The sequence below is a fragment of the Maniola hyperantus genome, chromosome 1 (genome assembly GCF_902806685.2).
Source record: "Maniola hyperantus chromosome 1, iAphHyp1.2, whole genome shotgun sequence".
Lineage (NCBI taxonomy): Eukaryota > Metazoa > Arthropoda > Insecta > Lepidoptera > Nymphalidae > Maniola > Maniola hyperantus.
The window spans coordinates 15987143-16008437 of record NC_048536.1 but is presented as its reverse complement, the minus strand read 5'-3'; the positions used below and the strand labels follow the sequence as shown (position 1 = coordinate 16008437).

The 21295-nt window shown below is 39.8% G+C and overlaps 2 protein-coding genes across 3 annotated transcripts; one reads left to right on the top strand and one right to left on the bottom strand.

Moving 5' to 3' along the window:
* Positions 1 to 653: 653 nt before the first annotated feature.
* On the bottom strand, positions 654 to 3498 carry Tctp (translationally controlled tumor protein). Its single transcript, XM_034969429.2, has 3 exons — positions 3340 to 3498; positions 2884 to 3142; positions 654 to 1185 (listed from the first exon to the last, which is right to left on the bottom strand). The coding sequence occupies exons 1-3, from the start codon at positions 3365 to 3367 to the stop codon at positions 954 to 956; spliced, it is 519 nt and encodes a 172-aa protein (XP_034825320.1). The 5' UTR covers positions 3368 to 3498; the 3' UTR covers positions 654 to 953.
* Positions 3499 to 4697: 1199 nt separating this feature from the next.
* On the top strand, positions 4698 to 20930 carry LOC117997153 (uncharacterized). Of its 2 annotated transcripts, none has more exons than XM_034985335.2 (18): positions 4698 to 4875; positions 5354 to 5452; positions 5796 to 5901; positions 7169 to 7431; positions 7714 to 7900; positions 8529 to 8752; positions 9451 to 9655; positions 10315 to 10439; positions 10662 to 10802; positions 11349 to 11504; positions 12467 to 12611; positions 12905 to 13109; positions 13683 to 13770; positions 14837 to 15040; positions 15504 to 15746; positions 16805 to 16894; positions 18171 to 18230; positions 18793 to 20930. In XM_034985335.2, exons 1-18 carry the CDS (start codon positions 4741 to 4743, stop codon positions 18901 to 18903), a joined length of 2787 nt encoding a protein of 928 aa, XP_034841226.1. In that variant the 5' UTR covers positions 4698 to 4740; the 3' UTR covers positions 18904 to 20930. The 2 variants fall into 2 exon arrangements, with proteins under 2 accessions (XP_034841226.1, XP_069355995.1); XM_069499894.1 differs by having other exon boundaries at positions 9445 to 9655.
* The last annotated feature ends 365 nt before the right edge of the window (positions 20931 to 21295 follow it).

Sequence of the window (21295 nt, the reverse complement as noted above, 5' to 3'; positions counted from 1 at the left end):
ACTTACAGCCAGATCATAATCATAATACATATCTGAGATACCGCACTTGACCCGTTTTTTAGTCAATAGGCACCTACTAGCTATAGTACGTGACAGATCGAGATGGCAATCGGGGTGAGGACGCCCAGCACAGCCCCGGTGTGCCTCCACCTCATTCCCCGAATGCCATCTCGACCTGGCGCGTACCTACTCCACTGAAATCCAGCCCTACCGAATATTTCACGACATAGCCGCTAGAAGCGCTGGTTGTCTGCAACTAGCGCCAGTAGCGAAAACCACCTAAACGAATTCTATCGTCTATGGTTCCGCTCCCCCCAAACCGGGCGCGACTCGCGCGCCATCTATTATACTTCGATGGTACTGTCAGGAACCTTCGTCCCGGTCAAGACCCGGACAATGTAAGTTCACCTTTCTGTGATACCTACAGTTTGCTAACTTTTAGCTTATTGATTAGCGACTCTAGGCTCATAATAATTTTTAAATGCAAAGTTCATTTTACTAGATATTACTACTGTGCCTAAGTATTGTGATATAGTACCTGTCCATCCCTCCCTTCTGTATCTATTAGTAAGTAGTATTATAGTATTGGGTATTATCTATTGAAGATCATTTTGCCTATTGTTCTTTAGGACAATAAAAATAATAACACCAAATTCAGTTGTTCATTAAATTATTTAATAATAATATGCAACATTTACTTTACAAAAGTTCAGCCTTTAACGGGGAGTAGCCGAAGCCAATTTGCTGAGCTGAGCGGACATGATTAGAGTAAATAAATTAAGAAAACAAATGGTGTTAGGCTGGTGTGGGAATATGAATATCACTTAAGCCGTACTGAAAAGCTTATGCTCAGAGAGAGTTTGAACTGTACTTATGATCATCAAAACAACTTTATTGTGATGGTAATAAAGTACAATTTAGACTAATGTATTAATATATTGCTCCGATGGGTCTTAGAACTTCTCCTCTTCAAGACCGTGCTTGTAGAACATCATGACGGGAGTGGAGACACCATTAATATCTCTGTACTCCATCAAGGCGACCATGCCATCGCAATCCATAGATTCGCCGGTGAAGAATTGGAGTTCCTTAAACCTACTGAGAATGTCTTTCATTACTTTGTTCATGTTGGTCTTGAATACGTCTACTTGGTCTGGAGATGTCTCTTCCAATTTTGCTACTAATCTGAAATTAGAAGAAAGGAATTTCATTAAATGTCCATTCTCTATAATATAAATATCATAAGTCCGAGTGGTAAGAAGTAATCAGACATAGTGAGACAGTCAAGCAGCTCAATGGCTTGCACTTAGTTTTATAATTGCTGGTTCAAGCAGCTTGATTCACCTGTCAAACAGCTTGAGCCAGCAAGGGGATTTTCTCATTTCTTGAACACTGTCCGAAAATAATATAAAATCGCAACAATCATGGTCAAGCAGACATTGAAAATTTTCAACCTGTTTGGCTCAAAGGTCCATGTTCTTGCCATTAAGCTGATTGACTATCTCGGAAGCTCTTTATAAGACTAAGTAAACACGATGCGTTTCCAGTGCGTTGCGGCGCCACATAGATGTGGATTTCAGTATTGGATGCAGCACGAGTACTGTACTGTACTGCAATAAAGTATGGCATTGCTGCACTGCACCACTCCTCCCTGCCTCGTGATTCTGGTCCCAAGGCCGTTCGGTGCGGCGACGCACGACATCGTATGGCATGGTTCAGCGATTTCTACGTAAGATGACGCAACTGCACCGCTCAGGCGCCGCACCGCCAATGCAACGCATTATGTGGCTTCACTTTAACTTGGCAAAGATTTTTAATTCAGTGCGGGGCTAACAATAATCATTATAAAGTCTTAAGGTGTTTGTTAGCTCCATTTCATGAACAAACATTATGGAAATGAATGTTTTTTCATTAAAGTTCTTTACTCTTGCATCAAGTGCTACTGAAGCCGATATTGTTTATCAACTTCGGGTAGTTTACGATGCATTGCTATTCAAGATAATAAAATAACTACAGTGAAAACCCTTTATAACAAACATATCGGGTAAATCCTGGCTATTTGTAGCATAAAAAGTTAACACTGGTTATTGTAGCTACCTGCAACCTAATAATCATGGTCCCTTCAATGTTGTTATATAAAAGATGTTGACTAATATCAAATGCTATAAATGGGCCTTACACTCTAATCTTAATCGATAGTTCATATAATATTATTATAGTTAAAAGCAAATACACATTTTTAAACTGCATCATGTAAAAACCAATGTGAGTTTATAATAAGCTTTGCAAGCCTTTCGCTTGACCTAATTACAGGAAATAGAAAGTGATGACTAGCATAATATTGTAGAATCTCAGATCTAGGTTCTTCCATCCATCTTATTGATGGTTATAGTAAAAGGAAGCAGCATCAGCTGGCACATTATTGAAGTAGGTGTTAGATAAGGATTAACAATGACATTGCTCGAGGACTGATAACACTATTGTAAACAATGGGGGCTATGAAATCTTTTCATGGGCACAATAAACATATTGGAACCAAAAACTGTATAGTATCAATCAGTGACACAAATAGCATAAATTAATGACCATAGATTTCTTTATTCTTGTGGATCAATAAGTAAATACAAAACAGCTGGATCAAGAATATGTGCCAAACTTTAATTATGAAACTAGGTATACTATGTAATACAAAACACTATTACGAATGTCTTGAAATGGAAGACACTGACATTTATTGGTGCAACAATGTTAGTAGTCATCTGTCATACCTCCATGATTCAGCCAATTCAATTGAATCACGAATTAGTCATTCGCAACAAAAATTCAGTGAAAGTTGCCACGATCCTCACTTTCAATTCTATAAAAGAAATCCGCAGTACTCACTTTTTCATGTAATCTTTAAGGTATAGAGTGTAAGATTTCTTGTCTCCGAAGGCATAGGTCTCCACAAGTCGGTGATTTAAGACAATATCTACGCCGCTCTCACACGCAGAGTCTGTGCCTTCGTCCGCGTCCTCGGCCGAGGGGTTGAAACCCTCGATTCTGATATCGCCCTGTGTTCTTGTTTCCAATTTACCAGTGACTTCGTAAATTACTTCGTCGACCAGTTTGATTTTGTATGTGTCCGAGAACATCTCGTCACCTGAAAATTAACACGCCCATAATCATTACCATCCCCTAAGAAACCATGGGTGGTGGTTGCGATGTCGATGTGGCAAAAACTCGAACAAAAAATACATGAAACACTCCAATCACTAAATGTCAAATTCACATTAATGATTCGCAATGAACGAAATAATAACTCGAAATCACTCCTATTAACATATTAAACGCAATTACCGGTAATAATATCCTTATAGATTCTCATTTTGAAGGATTACGGGCGATTAAAAATAATAAAAACCGAAACAACGGCTTCTAGCCCCAGGAACTAAACCGGAAAGGGCTTAGAAGTTCGAAAGAAAAGAGAAAGAAAACATGCCAGTGGCCAATGCTGCCAACACTAAAATATTATGTGATTATTCACAGATTATAAAAGCCTTTAAGCCTCAATAGACTTCCAAATTAAGTACTACAAGTAAGACTATAAGTCACGATTGTTAGGCTTGAATCAAGCCTGTACCCAACTCTTTCTGGTCGGTGCCCTACTCTAGGAGTGCTAATCCACCTCTAGAAACGGTGGAAAGCGTCAAAATATCCGTGATATTCCTTAGATCTTATTTTTATATATAATAATATCTGACCCGGCTTTACTCACGTGTTTATTCGACGTTAGCCCGACTAGTTTCGAACCTAGATCTTATTTTTGTGAAAAATGGTTCAGTTTGGGGAAAAATTAGTGTACCTATAGGTGTTAAAATATCAAAGTGGTTTTATTATAATTGTAATATGAAACAAACCCAAACTTATTTTATAAATAAAATATATATATTTTAACACAATTTAATGCCCGCGTCAGATGCTTGTGGCAAACAACATGTACGAGTATAATATAGTTATAGCGATAACTCGATACAGTACGCGGCAGAAAATAATGTACATCGTCCTTTAAAAGGAGATAGCGGATTTGTAGAGCAATGTCTCTGTTGTTGAGACCGACAAAACGTCATATAGGTATGAGTGACAGAGACAACGCTCTACAAAGCCGAAATGTCATTCTAAAGGTCGATGTACATTATTTTGACCAGACTTGATCCGACAATGAAAAAATCTCAGCTATAATAATTTTATTGGACATTATTTAGTCAGTTATTTGAAACTAGCTTCTTTTCTGACTTCATACGCACAGATATTTTTTTAATGTTCCCGTTGGATTTCATTTCCTGTCTTCTCAGGTATACACTACATAGAGAGCATCCATTTTCTAGATTCACTGGTTTGAGCGGTGCTTGGATAGTATTAGACGGATATTATAACTAATAGGTAATACAGAAACAATAATGCTTATTTAATATTTTAATTTTAAAACTAACATATTTTTCATTTTAACAATGAAATTACTCCAGTTAGTCTCGTACCGAAAACGAGTTTAATTTTTCGAGTATAAAACTCGAAAACTTAAAGCTATTTTTTCTTTTGGGCCGGCAACACAATGTTTGACACGTTTCCAATGTTACCCATGACTGATGTACTATCGTGACTGTTACAATTTTTTTACTTTCTGAACGTTACTACCTACGACAAAGACAGCAAAAATGACAGCCGGAAATAGATGGCGCACCCATTTTTCTTCATAGAAAGATGGAAGTGTTTCTTTATAATTCTACAGTTTGTAGATTATGTGGTGAAGAGAATGATAATGGAAACTTATTATATTCCTGTGAAGAAAATAACCAAAACTTAAGTGAAATTATTAACTCATATTTACCGCTAAAGGTAAAATGGTTTTGCAATAAATTGTGACTGTTTTGACTTGTAATTTTAGCAAGATGGCTGACTTACTTTTTGGCAAGAAATATCAATTTCATGTCTTCAATATTTTATGTTTGTGTTTTTGTATTATGTGAAAGAATTAAAAATAAGTTCTAACATTGAATCACGAATTGACTTTTTTATATCCCAGAAATGCGCGAATTTATTTATTATTTTGTGTTTTCTTTATTATTACCCATAATTCACCAATTGTCGATTTCTCGCGCCAGTATTTGACGGTAAATTTCGACATTTTCATTTCAATTTCCCAAATCACCCAAATAAATAAACAACAAAACAAAAACCAAAACAACAATGCATGGACATAATGTTCTAAAATGTATCATAGCTGCTTTACATTATTAATTTAATTTTAAGCTAGTAGATTTGAGGATGTCGTGTTTCCCTATGAAAAATATTTATTTCTGAAATTTAAATTCAGGTAGAAGATGATGGAGAACTCCCACGAACTATTTGTCCAGGATGCACTATACAACTAGAAGCTACAGTAGAATTTCTTAATTTGATAATTAATGGACAGGTAATATTATATATCATATTTTTTAGTTAGTTTACTTATTACTAAGTTCCTGCTTTACTTGTATACTTAAATGAGTTATCAGGCAATTATATTTACTTTACTACATCCACTATGTCAGGATTGATGAAACTGCCCAAAATTATGAAATATGTACTGTTCAAATATTTGGTGTTTTAATATAATATGATGAAGGAAAACATTGTGAAGAAGATATCCCTGCTTTCATAATGTTCTTAAAGATGTGTGAACTCTGCCAATCTGCACTTGGCCAATGTGGACTAAACCCTTCTCATTCTGAGAGTGGACCTATACTCCGTGAAAATATTCTATATTAATTTTACAGAAAATAATAAGAAAGCTATACCAGCGAGAAAGGGATTACAAAAGGAGTTTAAAGATACTTAATGCTTCAAATGCAGCTGAAGCTTCAGAAAAAGTGTTTTATGAAAGTGAGTATATGTGTTGTTATGTATATAAGTGAGTATATATGTTACTTTAGGCCTGAACTAATTAACTTCAATACCTACCATATGAAAATGAATACAATAATGAAAATAATACCCAGCTGAGTTTGTTGTGGGCTCTTCTCAGACTTGGGCGCGTTTGGAACCCTTGTAGCTTTAGTTTTAAGTATGCGTAATTAATTATCATCTCTCATCTTACAAATCTAACAATTTTGTCATCCAATAAGAGTAACATGTATTTTGAATAAATCATTTGACTTTGACTTTTTGCAATAATGATTATTGAATATTATTAAGTTTACGGAAATATTTTGTAAGTACAAATATTATACAATCAAAATATAAATACAAAATATACAATATATAATATACTATAAATATTTATACAATCAAAATTACATATTTGTGGAGATATTTCAATATTTCAAGTTGAAGCTGTCACAGGCTCTAGGTTATTTTTAAAGTAATTTTAAGGTTATTCGGGATACAAAATATTGGATTTTTCTGTCAACAATTTTGTTAGTTTACTGCTGTGTCTCGGACTATGAGTTAGGAAATAGAGAATTCACCTGTGTGTCCATACACTATTGTGCACTTATAATAACTTGTGTGCTGAATAAAAAAGTTGTGTGTAGGTATTTTTATTTTAAAAGGGTTATTATTGTTATACAAACTGCAATGCAAGTTTTTTTTTGGATTCATTTGTTTATAGTTTCTTCACAAATTAAATAAAAGTAATATACAAATCTCGGCCGACATAGCAATTAACAACCTCTTTTAGTTTAAAATCACTTAGATAGTCTTTGGCTTCGCTTTGTCCTTCCAATATTACTCGGCTGGCAATTGCTTTATTTCTAGCCTGGACAGTAATGTAGTATTACTACGGAAACATAGTTCATGGACAGTTATGAAGAAACTTGTAAGAAAACGTTGAGGCTTACATGCCAGGCGTCAAATGTTACCTTGATTAACTATGAAATGACTATAATACGCGACAGGTTGAAATGGCAAGGCACACCCGCACAGCCCCCGTGATAACCCGGTGTGGGCGAGCGCGGGTGACGTCAGACGTGTGGGAGTGCGGGGCGTCCCCCTGCCTAATACGCCGATTGCCATAGCGACCTGTCGCAGACTATGGATATCTTTGATTTCCTAATATTTGACAGATGTCGATTCAGGTTCAAAACCTGGAGAGTTTCCTTACTCTAGTTCACACTGACAGAACTCTAAAAACGGTATCTTTTGTATACAGTTAACAGCAATGATGATCAAGCACTCTGTGTGTACCAAGCGGAGCACCCAGCGTCCCTGCAAGTGGCAGGGCTGGACAAGCCTAAAAGAAAGCGAGGGCGGCCACCGAAGAAACCTAAAACCCCAGAGGAACTCGACAGAGAGGCTGTGGCAAAGATACAACAAACTTCTGCTGCTAAAACCGATATAGAGAGGAAACATGATGATGATGTATCAGGAAAAAGACGAAGGAAAGCTCCCACTAGATTCAAAGAAGCTGTGCAGGTATGGACTATACTATAATGTCTATGTACGAAAATCCGAAAACTGTGAATTTCTGGTTACATCACAAAAAAAAAGGTGTTCATGAACAAATAATTAGTATTTTCAATTTTCAAAGTAAGATAACTATACCAGGTGGGATATCATATGAATGGGCTTTACCTGTACATTCTAAAACAGATTTTTATTTATTTTATGCATAATAGTTTTTAAATTATCGTGCAAAATGTCGAAAAAAATACCCGAGTGCGTGAGTCTGACTCGCACTTGGCCGGTTATTTCCAGGGCAAAGAACTGGAGCGTATATTCCTCGAGGTGGGGCTGATAGATGGATCCGAGAGTGAACACGAAGTGAAGGCGGAGGCGGAACCCGCGCCGGCCGCCAACAAGGAGCCAGAAGTTATTGGCCACATCGACCAATCTGGCGAGCTCGTTTTGCGCATCAAGAACAAGGGGCGCGGCAGGCCCAAAGGTAAACAACATAACCGTCATCTTTTTTAGCCTTTCCTTTCCCTTCTCCTCATAGGTGCGTTTTGGGGGAGTCTACTCTAAGTTTTTCACGTAAACTTGGTAATGTCATCAAACCTACGAGATGGTTGTCTTCCAACCTTTTTTTTTTAGGCGCGTTGGGCGATTTTACATTTTATTCTTTTAACCTTACGGTGCTTTGGGCCCTCTTCCTGTTCGTTTTTACAATAAGCTCCTACAATACATATTCATGATGTCTCTCAACAACTTGAAAGTTTCATAAAACGCAAACTTATTGAACAATCCTGCAAGCAAAAGAATATTTAAATGATATGAAGGCTTGGGAATTAGTTGCTTTAACATAACTATCAAAGTATAGTTCTAATAAGTTTTAAGTGATATTGTAGAATAGTGATGATAAAAAAATACCTGGCTGAGGTTATCGTAGGCTTCTTCTCAGACTAGGGCGCGTTTGGAACCCTCGTAGCTTTAGTTTTAAGTTTCACTTTTCATCAGGTGTGATTGTGGTCAACGTCAAAGGCGTTGTGTCACGCTGTGCTATTACTCATCTAGGAGTTGTTGTCGGCCTACATCTCTGTTGAAGTGGTTGTCACATGGAGTCTGTTCCGCAGGTCGCTCGACGCAGACGCGCGAGGAGTGTGCCATCTGCGGGATGGAGTTCGTGTCGCGCGGCCGCTACATGTCACACGTGGCGGCGCACGGGCCCGTGCTGTACCGCTGCGGCTGCGGCGAGCCCTTCCCCACCCGCCTCACCTTTACACAGCACCAGACCGCCACGCAGCACACTGGCCGCAGCGTTGAGCCCCTGCCTGACACCGAGCCGCCGCAAGCTGAAGTGGGTAACATGAGACAGTTCGAGCCACACTCATCAACGTTCAAATTATCTCCCCCGACGTGGTTCAAAAATCTAGGAAAACGGCACGCTTGAGTCTAATATAATGGCATTTGTGTAATTACGAAAGAAGCGTGAATTTTTTCTTGAATTTTACAGAAACGATGCTTAGATAGTGCTTAGTACTCAGGTTTTTGTAATAAAAACAAACAGACAAACTAAATAATATCAAGAAGCGAGCTTGATTTCTCGTAAGTTTTGTGCTAGATTCAAGAACGAACACAAAATATTAACTTTAAATATGGAATATAAGCGCATGGAAAATAAACTTGTCGAAGCTTACCCTCTTTCAAATTAAGAAGCATTTATAGTAGTTAGAGCTTTTATTACTTAATAATTTTAACTCAAGATTTGGAACTCCAAAAATAATTGCCACAGACAGAGGTACAGAATTTATATCATTCACGGTGACAAGTCTTTAAACTCTTACAAATAAAAAACTAATGTGTTGCCAATCTACTCTATTTTTATATTTTGAAAGCATTTTTCAATGAACAAAATGACGTTTACGCTTTATACGAAGTTTTAGAGACGTTTTATTTAATTTAAAGATGGCTTGACCTTAAAACGTTACCCAAGTCCCAATTGTATAGTTACTAAACTACGATAGACATAACTGTAGGTAATTTAATTAGTTACAGCCACAAGAAAGCGAGATAATCCCCAAAGTGGAGCAGCAACAAGACAATCTACCACCGTCACCTACAGTAGTCTCTACCCAGCAGACCGCTCCTATGCAAACATCCACAGCGCAAGCTTTGCCCGATCTTGACGCGCAAGAAGACGACGAGGTTGAGCTGGCTCATCCCACAGACCCCTTGCAGATTAACGACGGGGATGTCAACAGTACGTTTCTTTGCCCTTTCCATTAAGTCGATCGCCATAAAAAAATTAGTCAATTTCATTTATTTTATGGACAGCTCACGCTTGGCAAAAAAATTGACTTTTCCAAAATTGTTTTCACAAAAACAGACCTAAAGGTTCCTATGACTGTTTCCCTGTATCTCCTGTGGTTTTGCACTTCCCCATATTATTGTCTAATATTTAACAAAAACAGTTAATTTCAGATTTTTTACTTAGCAACACCGCATATAAGGGGCTGTCCCCTTGACACTTCACAAGATGGCAGCGTTAGTTCTGATTTTCGCCACGCACCAAAAGAGCCTTATCGCATTTATATATCGCGAGAGTTTATAGACCAAGTCTGGCGTTAGGTAATAATAGAGTTTGATTGTGTCCTTGTTTTTGTGTCTTCGTTAAATATATGTAACTAGCTGATGCCCGCGACTTTGTCCGCGTGGAATTAGGTTTTTAAAAATCCCGTGGGAACTCTTTGATTCTCCGGGATAAAAAGTAGCCTATGTCACTCTCCAGGTCTTTATCTATACCCATGCAAAAAATCACGTCGATCCGTTGCTCCGTGATTGAAGGACAAACCAACAAACCAACAAACAAACACACTTTCGCATTTATAATAAGGGTACTGATAATGTAATTAATTGCAGATGAGTCAATAAGTGAAGTTCCCCTACAAAACATAGCTGAGGTGAAGCTGGAGAAAAAGAAGATCAAGTGCAATAATTGTGACAAGTTGTTCAGCAACAGGCAGAGCAAGTCCTTACATAATAAGGTAAGGATGAAATTGTATTTGTAAATATACTGTGACTTGAAACTATTATAGTAATAAATAAAATCTAAATCTGAATTGAAACGCAATCATATTTTGAATTAATCAGTATTTGATGTGTTCAATTTAAAAAAATAATTTGGGTTTGAAAATTGACGTCATTTTCATAATCAGCTTACTCAGAATTTGTTGAAGTTTCACTTCTTAACATCCACTGTTTGTCAGGCGGTTCACCTCGGCGAGAGAAACTACGCGTGCACCGAGTGCGACGCGCGGTTCTCGTACCCGCGCTCTTTAGCCGTGCACCGCGTGTCGCACCGACGCGTACGACCAAGCAGGGGATACGGGTGCGATCTCTGTGGGAAGGTATGGTTCTTCATTTTCGCAATTTTGGATAGTGAATTTTATTATTTTTGGTTTACTATGCATTTGAAAAGATAGATAGGTATTGCAGATAAAAAGTAGCTCATGTCCGTCTCTAAGGCTGAGATCTATAGCCACTTTAACTTTGCTCAGACTTAAGATTGAGTTAAAACGAGACAGATTTATGTGAGAGATATAGCTCTGTCTCGTTTTAACTCTGTCTTAAGTCTAAGCTATAGTCAACGCATTTTAAACTGAGTCGTCGATTTATCTGTCTGTTTCGCTCGCACTTACCTACGACCTGTAAGTGCGAGCGAAACAGACAAATAACTCGACGACTCAGTTTAAAATGTGTCGACTATAATTCAGATTGCGCTCTATAGATCTCACTCTTAGAGCCATTACACACGGTCGACTAGTCGCCCGGCAACTGATACGGCAGCGTACGTCATTATTTTTATCCTAGTTTATAATAAAGTAATAATATTTATCAAATTCATAAGTAGGAAAATACCCAATAATTTCAACAAATACTTTTTGATTCGCCAGGTGTTAAACCACCCATCGTCAGTGGTTTACCACAAGCAAGCGGAGCACGCGGAACAGCGCTACGTGTGCGGAAAGTGCGGAAAACACTTCCGCCACAAACAGTTGCTGCAGAGACATCAGCTCGTGCACTCGCAACTACGACCGTTCCACTGCAAGGTGTGTATCTTCTAAATATATAAAATTCAAAGTCCTGACTGACTGACTGACATATATATCTACGCACAGTCTAAACCACTGGTCCTATAGACATGAAATTTGGAGGGTGTGTTCTTTGTAAAGAGTAGGTATCCACTATATGAACGGATTTTTCGAAATTCCATCCCTAAGTGGGTTAAATAGGGGATGAAAGTTTGTATGAAAGTCCGTCATTTTTCAAGTTATTTGCATGAAAATAAAATTGGTTTTTGGGTTTTCGGTCAAAAATGAAGAAATATGTGTTTTAGGATTGCACCTCGATTTATAAATTCCACTCGAGCGAAGCCGGGGCGGGTCAGCAAGTAAATATATAAAAGGAAAAGGTGACTGACTGACTTACTGACTGACCGATCTATCAACGCACAGCCCAAACTACTGGACGCATCGGGCTGAAATTTGGCATGAAGATAGCTATTATGACGTAGATATCCGCTAAGAAAGGATTTTTGAAAATTCAACCCCTGGGAGTGAAATAGGGGTTTGACAGGTAAACGCCCATTCTTGGCCAAATTTTATCCATTAATGTTATGATTTATGAATACAAAAAAAACTTATTTAATGACTGAAATATTGCTCGTAACGGTTTGTGCGTAACACTCCGGCGTAATTAAAAGACACTCAACTAATTCCGCACGTACTGACAATCTTGGCAATGTAGGTATTGCAATAATTCTTACTGAGAAAACAAATAAACAAAAAGGTTTATAATAGTTACTCCGAGTTCTATGTCCAAAATAGTGCTTGTTTCTTGATCTGTGATCTCAGTCCTTTTAATAAATTTCATTAATGGATGCACTTTGGCCAAAAACCCTTTGACGAATGGGCGTTTCCCTTTGTGTAGTCATAAGCTAGTAGGTATCCTATACGATGGTACGGAACCCTACGTGTGCGAGTCTGACACTTAACCGACGTTTTTTGTTTAGGTATGCAACGCGTCGTTCAAAACGAAGGCTAACTTGGTCAACCACCAGCTACTGCACACCGGCGTGAAGAAGTTCACGTGTGAGATTTGCAAGCAGAAGTTTGCGCATAAGACCAGTCTCACATTGCATATGCGGCTACACACTGGTGAGTGAGAATTTTAATTTAATTTTAATTTTTTATTTAAAAGGACAATCAGCAGGTCAACCCCCGACGTCCGATTAGAAGGCGGACGTCCTAACCACTAGGCTAAACTATGATGACATGTAATATATTTACTGTAATATAATTGTAATATACTTTTATCTACTCATGTTTTATAATCCTGATTATGAAATCAAAAGTGGCACAAACTCGCCTGGCTTCTCATATTTAAAACCCACACTCGTGTTTTAATAACTCTTATTATGCAACCGTTTCATTTGTCTTTTCCACACAAGGGTTAAAGCCGTTCACATGCGAAACGTGCGGGAAGAGCTTCAGCCAAAAGGGCAACCTGTCCGAACATGAGCGTATACACACGGGCGAGAAACCCTACCAGTGCACCATGTGTCCGCGACGCTTCACCACTTCCTCACAACATCGCCTGCACGCGAGGAGGCACGCGGCCGACAAAGCGCACTCCTGCACCAAGTGCGGCAAGCGGTGAGTGGTCATAACTAGTGTACTGTCAGTATGAACTCCTACCGAAAAAGAAGAACAAACTGGTATATCATATTATGAACTCATAGAATGGCACGAGACTCCATGAATAGATCTAATATATATGAACAACTGGTAGAACTATTGATATGATAAAAAGTAACTAGGCCAGGCAAACCTAACCTAACCTACCTAGATCGGCTCCTTCATCCCCATACCGATCCCAGACCAACTAATATCTTACTATTACAACCTTCCAAACAACATTCCTAACCAACAGTTTCCACCGATAGGTGTATCACCGATAGGTGTAGGCGGTCACATTTATTTATACGATTGGAACATTACAAGAAGACTCGCTGATAATAACAGCCACACAAAATAACTTTCACAGTAACTGAATCAAAGCGCCCTTTCACAACTTGACTCTTTCAGAGCACGATGCGTAATGAATCTCTGATCTCTCGTTTCGATGTATCCTCGATTTTCCCCCCTTCGTCGCCATTTTTTTAAAAACCATTTTGTATATTTAGATTTTTTTGTTATTGTCTCAATATAAATGCTTGTTTTGAACAGGTTTGTATCGCGAAACTCTTGGGCCTTACACGTGCGTCGATTTGACTGCGGCAACGCTAGACTTAAGCGGCCGATGGAAAAGGGCAAGGTGAGTTAAGGCGAAATGGGATTGAAGTTGTACACGTGTGCTTTCTAAAGGTGCTGATAAACTTGAGCATTCACTTGTAACAGAACATCGAGCATTCGCCGTTTTTATTTTTGTCGAACTGAACAACCAGCCGAGCCAAGCATAGAGCCAAATATTGCTACGAACATCTTGAGCATTCTAACGAATGCTCGTCTATTCTTCATGAAGATGTCTGACTTGACGGTCGCGTGTGCTCGCTAGAATGCTCGCTAAAATGTTCTCGTATTTTTCTGTGTGTTATCAGTTATCAGCATCTTTAGACGCGTTGCGGACTGACGTGACGGGGTACGGGAGCGGTAGTCTGGGCCGCCCGAGCGCAAATTTGTTGCACGCTTTTTATGAATATCTATATATATAAAAGGAAAAGGTGCTGACTGACTGATCTATCAACGCACTGCGCAAACTACTGGACGGATCGCGCTGAAATTCGGCATGCAGATAGCTATTGTGACGTAGGCATCCGCTAATAAAGAATTTTTCAAAATTCAACCCCTAAAGGGGTAAAAAAGGGGTTTAAACTTTGTATGAAAGTCTGTCAGTTTTGAAGTTAGAATCGCGAAAGTTTGTAATATACACTTATCTATCTTATGTAATAAATATTTGTACCCTTAAGGGGTATAAAATAGGGTTTTAAAGTTTGTGTAGTCCACGTGGACGAAGTCGCGGGCATAAGCTAGTTTAGTTGGAGGGGAAAGGGGAATATTAGTCAGCAATTAACTTGGCTAATATTCTTTGTATATTAAATATATATATATATATATATATATATATATATATATTTAAAATTCTATGTCCTCTGTTACCATAAAATAATACCGTAATCCCTTAATGTATTGAACGTTTATACGAAATTTGTTTGAAATTGGTTTATATCAATCAAATAAAATTGGTTTTTCTCCTTGAATGAAAACGATTCCTTCTCTCGTAAAGAATTACGAGTTCACGTAGAAACGTGAGTCGGAAGTCCTCTTTAGAATATCGAAAATATTATACGGATTTATTAAAAAAAAAAAACGTTTTACTCTAGCATCCCCACAAACAAGTGAGCCTGCTAGTTAACGACAAGAACAACGCTCAACACGCGCAGACCAGCATGCAGCAGCAATTGCAATTCGAGCCTCTGCAGCACAAGCTGGACATGGACGACGACAGCCAGGAGCGCGTCATCTACGTCGCTTACGATGCGGACGACTCGCAGAGTGGCGCCTTCCACATATTGGACCCCCAGCAGGTATACATAAGTCCCGCTGTACGGTACGATTCAAACTTAAATGCGTCTGCGTGAAGTTAGCTTTGCGATCTTGCGCATGGTACACTCCGTGACTCGAGAACTAAATCACTTAACGGGCGGCGGTAGGTTCCACCTCAGCTTAAGCCAGCTTAAACAAAGTAACTCCTCAACTCGACTGTACAAACAAACAAGACACGTATAGCGAGAGAGAGACGCATCAAGGAACTGGCGGGAATGTAAGAGCGAGACGTGCGCTGTTACCCTCCCCGCTACCTCCCCGACCTCGGACACCCAAAATTTGTGTTCTGCGCAACGTCGTGCGCAAACTTCAGGGGCGCATTTACGTTTGAATCGTACTGTACATGAACATACATCCCGTAATATAAGGCATTCGATATACATACATATATTACTTTGTACCTACTATCCTTCTAAAAAACTAATTCCATTGGTCGTTGTCCAGGCGATGAACATAGAAGAGAGCCGCATGCTGTCGAGCTGCCAGCTGTACAGCAGCGCGGGCTCGTCGCTGCTGGTGCCGCAGCAGGTGCAGCAACTGGTGCCGCAGCAGCTGCAGCAAGTACAGCTGCAGCAGCAAGTGCAGCTGCAGCAGTTGGATATGAAGCTGGAGACAGAGGAACTGGAGCTGCACATCGAGGAGGAGGAAGCGGAGGAGGAGGATATGAGCGACGGAACGAGCATAGCCGTGAGTGACACGGTCTAACTCCTTTTCTAATACATCATCATCATCATCAACCGATAGACGTCCACAGCTGGACATAGGTCCCTTGTAGGGACTTCCACACGCCACGGTCTTGCGCCGCCTGGATCCAGCGGCTCCCTGCGACTCGTCTGATGTCGTCCGTCCAACTAAGGGGAGGGGACATTGCACAAAATATTATTTGATCTTGAAACACAGACACTCAAGTACACGCACACAAGCACACACATACACAAACGCACAACGTTTGTATTTCATTCATTTCATTTCAGAGTGAGAAGTGTTTTGGCCATAGTCTACCACGCTGGCCATGTGCTGATTGGTAGACTTCACACACCTTTGAGAACATTATGGAGAACTCTCAGGCATGCAGGTTTCCTCACGATGTTTTCCTTCACCGTAAAGCAAGTGATATTTAATTAATTAAAACGCACATAACTCCGAGAAGTTAGAGGTGCGTACCCGGGATCGAACCCCCAACCTCCGATTAGAAGGCGGACGTCCTAACCACTATGCTAGCACAGCTTTTATCATCAATCATCAATCAATCAGCCTGTTTGCGTCCACTGCTGGACATAGACCTTCCCAAGAGCACGCCATCACACACGATCCTCCACCTTCCTCATCCACCCACTTCCCGCTATCTGCTTAAGGTGGTCAGTCCAGCGGGTTGGAGGTCGTCCCACACTGCGCTTGCCGATACGCGGTCTCCACTCCAGAACACGTCTGCCCCATCGGCCCTCGGTTCTGCGGCAGACGTGGCCTTCCCACTGCCACTTCAGCTGGCTAATTCGTTGGGCTATGTCGGTCACTCTGGTTCTTCTACGGATTTCCTCGTTACGGATTTTGTCCCTCACAGAGATACCCAACATAGCCCGCTCCATAGCCCGCTGAGCGACTTTGAACTTGTGGACAAAGTCGCTCAGCTTTTATATTTGTTCCTAATTAATTTTAAATTCATCAAGTTGCTAGTTTAGGGGCCTATCCAGCGGTTCCTAGTTTAGTTTAGTTCGCAAATAAACTAAATAGATATGTCGTCCCAGGTGACGGACGAGCAAGGCAACCCGCTGCACTTCACGATGCAGGACGGCACTAAGCTTGCGATCACGTCCACGGACGGCAAGACCTTGCAGGTATGTTGTTCAAGCAATCCATACTAATATTATAAATGCGAAAGTGTGTCTGTCTGTCTGTCTGTCTGCTAGCGTTTCACGGGCCATTCGGATTTTGACGAAATTTGGTACATATATAGCTTGCATCCCGGGGAAGGACATAGGCTACTTTTTATCCCGGAAAATCAAAGAGTTCCCACAGGATTTTTAAAAACCTAAATCCACGCGGACAAAGCCGCGGGCATCACCTAGTATTTATATAAAAGGAAAAGGTGACTGACTGATCTATCAACGCACAGCTCAAACTACTGGACGGATCGGGGTGAAAGGCATGCAGATAGCTATTATGACGTAGGCGTCCGTTAAGAAAGGATTTTTGAAAATTCAATCCCTAAGGGGGTGAAAAAGGGGGTTGAAATTTGTGTAGTTCACGCGGACGAAGTCGCGGGTATAAGCTAGTAGTATAATAACTCCGTATTTTTATCCGATTTTGATGTTCGATACAGAAGTAACTCGTAGTAGTTTGACGACCTCCCTGGCGCAGTGGTGAGCGCTGTGGTCTTATTAGTGGGAGGTCCCGGGTTCGATTCCTGGCAGGGGTTTGGAATTTTATAATTTCTAAATTTCTGGTCTGTTCTGGTGGGGGGCTTCGGCCGTGGCTAGTTACCACCCTACCGGCAAAGCCGTGCCGCCAAGCGATTTAGCGTTCCGGTGCGATGCCGTGTAGAAACCAAAGGGGTATGTGTTTAATAAAAACTGCCATACGCCTTCCAGGTTAGCCCACTATCAAAATTTTTCACGGTTTTGGAACCAAATAAATCAGCGAGACCTCTTAGATACTAATGAACGACCCGTTTGAAATCTAGACGCCACTGAGGTTACATTGGTGCTAAAGCACCACTGAGTCGGTGCCATTTTGTTTGTTCAATAGCCCTGTCCATACGAAGTAAGTCAATGTATGTAAATGTCCTTAGCGTGATTCTAGATACGTGATTCTTAGCGTGATGTTGAAAAGCACTTATATCTAACTAGCTTATGCTCGCGACTTCGTCCGCGTGGACTACAAAATTTCAAAACCCTATTTCACCCCTTTGTGAGTTGAATTTTCAAAAATCCTTTCTTAGCGGATGCCTACGTCATAATAGCTATCTGCATGCCAAATTTAGTAGTTTGAGCTGTGCGTTGATAGATCAGTCAGTCAGTCAGTCAGTCATTCATTCAGTCAGTCAGTCAGTCAGTCAGTCAGTCACCTTTTCCTTTTATATATATAGATAGAAAAATGAACTATTGTCTGCAGGTGATCACACAGGACGGACAGACCATTCCGGTGGAAATCAATGGCTACAACGAAGAGGAAGTAAGTACATACTGTTTCTATGATCTAATCCATACTTTAATATTATAAATGCGAAAGTGTGTCTGTCTGTCTGCTAGCTTTTCACGGCTCAACCGTTCAACCGATTTTGACGAAATTTGGTACAGAGATAGCTTGCGTCCCGGGGAAGGCTACTTTTTATCCCCGAAAATTGAAGAGTTCCCGCAGGACGAAGTCGCGGGCGCTAAATTTAAAAAAACTCATTTTTTGGCATCATTTCATGAACGTTCTTATTGGGTGATTTTGTACTTCATTTTTCAATAAAGTCTGAACTAAGGAAAACTAAAATACAGGGTGTAACCAAAACGCTGGCAAAAACAAAGACCGGTGATAATACTGATGATTAGTGATATGATACCGCAAAAAAGAAACGTGAAAAAAGCACAGCTTGAGACGGCTGCCGATCGTCTCCCGACAGTTCTTGCTGATCTTCATCGCTGAAACCGTCGTGTCGTCGTCGTCGTGAAACTAGTCGGGCTAACGTCGACTAAACACGGTAGTACAGCCGGGACAGATATTATTTAGAATATTTAAATTGCTCTAGGTGCACATCACAGAGAGCGCGGGCGCGGAGCCGGCGGCGCCTCAGCTCGAACTGCACAAGGCGGTGGACGCCAGCACCATGCCCGTCACGCACTACTTCACCATCGTGTAGACGAGCCTTAACACGAACTATCTCACCAACGTTGATAAAATCGAGCATCAGCAGTGTTGAGCATCGAAACACTATCGTCAGAGTAAAATGGACTTAGGCTAAGATCCATAGAGCGCACTTTGACTTTGCTCAGACTTAAGATTAAGTTAAAACGAGACAGATTTATGTGAGAGATATAGCTCTGTCTCGTTTTAACTGTCTTAAATCTTAACTAAGTCAGAATGCGCTCTATAGATCCCACCCTTAAAGTTCTTTGATTTTAAAGTCTTAAATTCAGTACGACTGATTTCCGCTTCCGCTTGTAGCGCTGGCTGTAGATATATGGACGAACTTGATCTTTAAAACAAGCTGGTTAAGGTCCACTTTACTTTGATTTAAAGTAGTGATGTTGGTGATACGTTATACTAACTTTACAAAGGTGATTATGATATAGTCGACGCATTTTAAACTCTGTCTGTTTCGCTCGCACTTACCTACGACCTGTAAGTGCGAGCGAAACAGACAGATAACTCGACGACTCAGTTTAAAATGCGTCGACTATAGTCATACTCAAGAAGGTATGCGTCAATCTAGCTAGGCCATTCTGTGTCTACTGAAGCCATAGTTTTAGAATTCAAACACAGAATTCTAAGTAATAATAGAAAGGGCATTTACCATTGTCGTCGAATATTGTAACAAAGTCCATTGATGTAATACCGGGACAGCGCATAGCCGAAATTTAGAAACTCGCTCAATACAACCTATTTGTAATTTTAATTCAGAATCTGCAATTCTGCGGGTCGGAACTAATATGTTGTGAATTTTAGCATTATTTTAAGCTCTAACTATATACTATAAGTATTGGTATTTTCACTCAGAAACTGTTTCTAATAACACCAATTAATTCATTTTAATAATAACAAATAAACTATAGCATATTTTAGCAAATAAGTTAATAAGTTTATATGGTGTTTTTAGTTTTTTAATTTTGAAATAAGGAAACTAAAGAGCAAAGTTCGGTTGCACATAAAGCGATTAAAGTTAAAGCACGGTTGCTGTTAAACTTTGCACGTCAACAAAGCAAAATGGGTTTGCAGAAGCAGGTTTTGTTAACTGTAAACCAAAATTTTACCTTTAACCTATGGATGGAAGCATGGAGCTCCGACTCGTACAATCCATTTGTTAACTATGTTGCAACCGAACCCCCCCCCCCCCCCAGACTAGGTGGACGGACGACATCAGACGAGTCGCAGGGAGCCGCTGAATCCAGGCGGCGCAAGACCGTGGCGTGTGGAAGTCCCTACAAGAGACCTATGTCCAGCAGTGGACGTCTATTGGTTGATGATGATGATGACAATCCATTTTGCTGTCGATTGGTGTTCAAGGTTTATTGGTAACCGTAAGTTTAACCGCCTGCTATGCAACTGGCCCACGTGTCGCAAATTATTGTGTGCTGTAGTTGTAAGATTTAGTTGATCTCGAAGTATAAAAGTTTTAATAATAATTAAATAAGTATTTTTTTTTGTTTACTACTGGTACCTAGTCTCCGGTGGGCTTAAGCAGTTGTCCGACCGCCGACGAGCTAGCGACAAGCTATAGACTCAGCTCTTCTCGTTCAAGCAGCGACAAAACTATCCCAACTTTCTCGTTGCTCGCCAAACTCGTTTCTAGTTCTTAGCACAATTCGTTTCTCGCTAATCGTCGGTGGTCGGACAACTGCCTTATGTGAAAGCGTCACTATATTGTTTATTTCTCCGATATTGTTGGTCTCTTTAAGAGCTTCTTTTAATACATGTTAATCAATATATTTTTATCAAATTATAATAAGGCTACTATTTTTTTTTTAAATGTCCAAATAGTACCAGTAATAGTAGCTCAGTCGTTGATTTTATGTGCGTGATTGTTAATTTTAATTTATCTAATTAAAAATTAATAAATATTATAATAATTAAAGATAATTTTAGTTGTATACATTGATAATAAAAATTTAAGAATAAAAAATGTAAATATCGTAAAATTATTATAAAAAAGAATAAAAATGTGATTGTCAGTTACTTATGTTCTGTTCTTTTTTCGTTTCTTCTCCTCTGCCCTACAAAGACGGCCGCATATTTTGTCAGAAAGTGTCAGAAAACTTTGTTCTATTCACCGTGTGAAAATCAGAATCAGTAGCGAACGTCCGAACCTGCAACGTTCTGACAGTGCTGGGTGTATACAAAATGTATGAGCAGTGCATTTCGGTGCAAGGCACACGTATCGTACAGTACGCGGCCGAAAGTAATGTACATCGGCCTTTAGAATGACATTTCGGCTTTATAGAGCGTTGTCTCTGTCACTCATACCTATATGACGTTTTGTCGGTCTCAACGACAGGGACAACGCTCTACAAATCTGTTATCATCTGTTGTCGATG

Bases quoted from the DNA above. Each gene is read 5' to 3' on its own strand.
- Tctp (XM_034969429.2), bottom strand. From the start codon at position 3,367: ATGAGAATCTATAAGGATATTATTACCG. The intron at 3,143-3,339 runs GTAATTGCGTTT...GTTAATTTTCAG, and splicing joins CTATAAGGATATTATTACCG to GTGACGAGATGTTCTCGGAC. The intron at 1,186-2,883 runs GTGAGTACTGCG...TTCTAATTTCAG, and splicing joins CTTAAAGATTACATGAAAAA to ATTAGTAGCAAAATTGGAAG.
- LOC117997153 (XM_069499894.1), top strand. From the start codon at position 4,741: ATGGAAGTGTTTCTTTATAATTCTACAGTTTGTAGATTATGTGGTGAA. The intron at 7,901-8,528 runs GTAAACAACATA...TCTGTTCCGCAG, and splicing joins GGGGCGCGGCAGGCCCAAAG to GTCGCTCGACGCAGACGCGC. The intron at 11,505-12,466 runs GTGTGTATCTTC...TTTTTTGTTTAG, and splicing joins TACGACCGTTCCACTGCAAG to GTATGCAACGCGTCGTTCAA.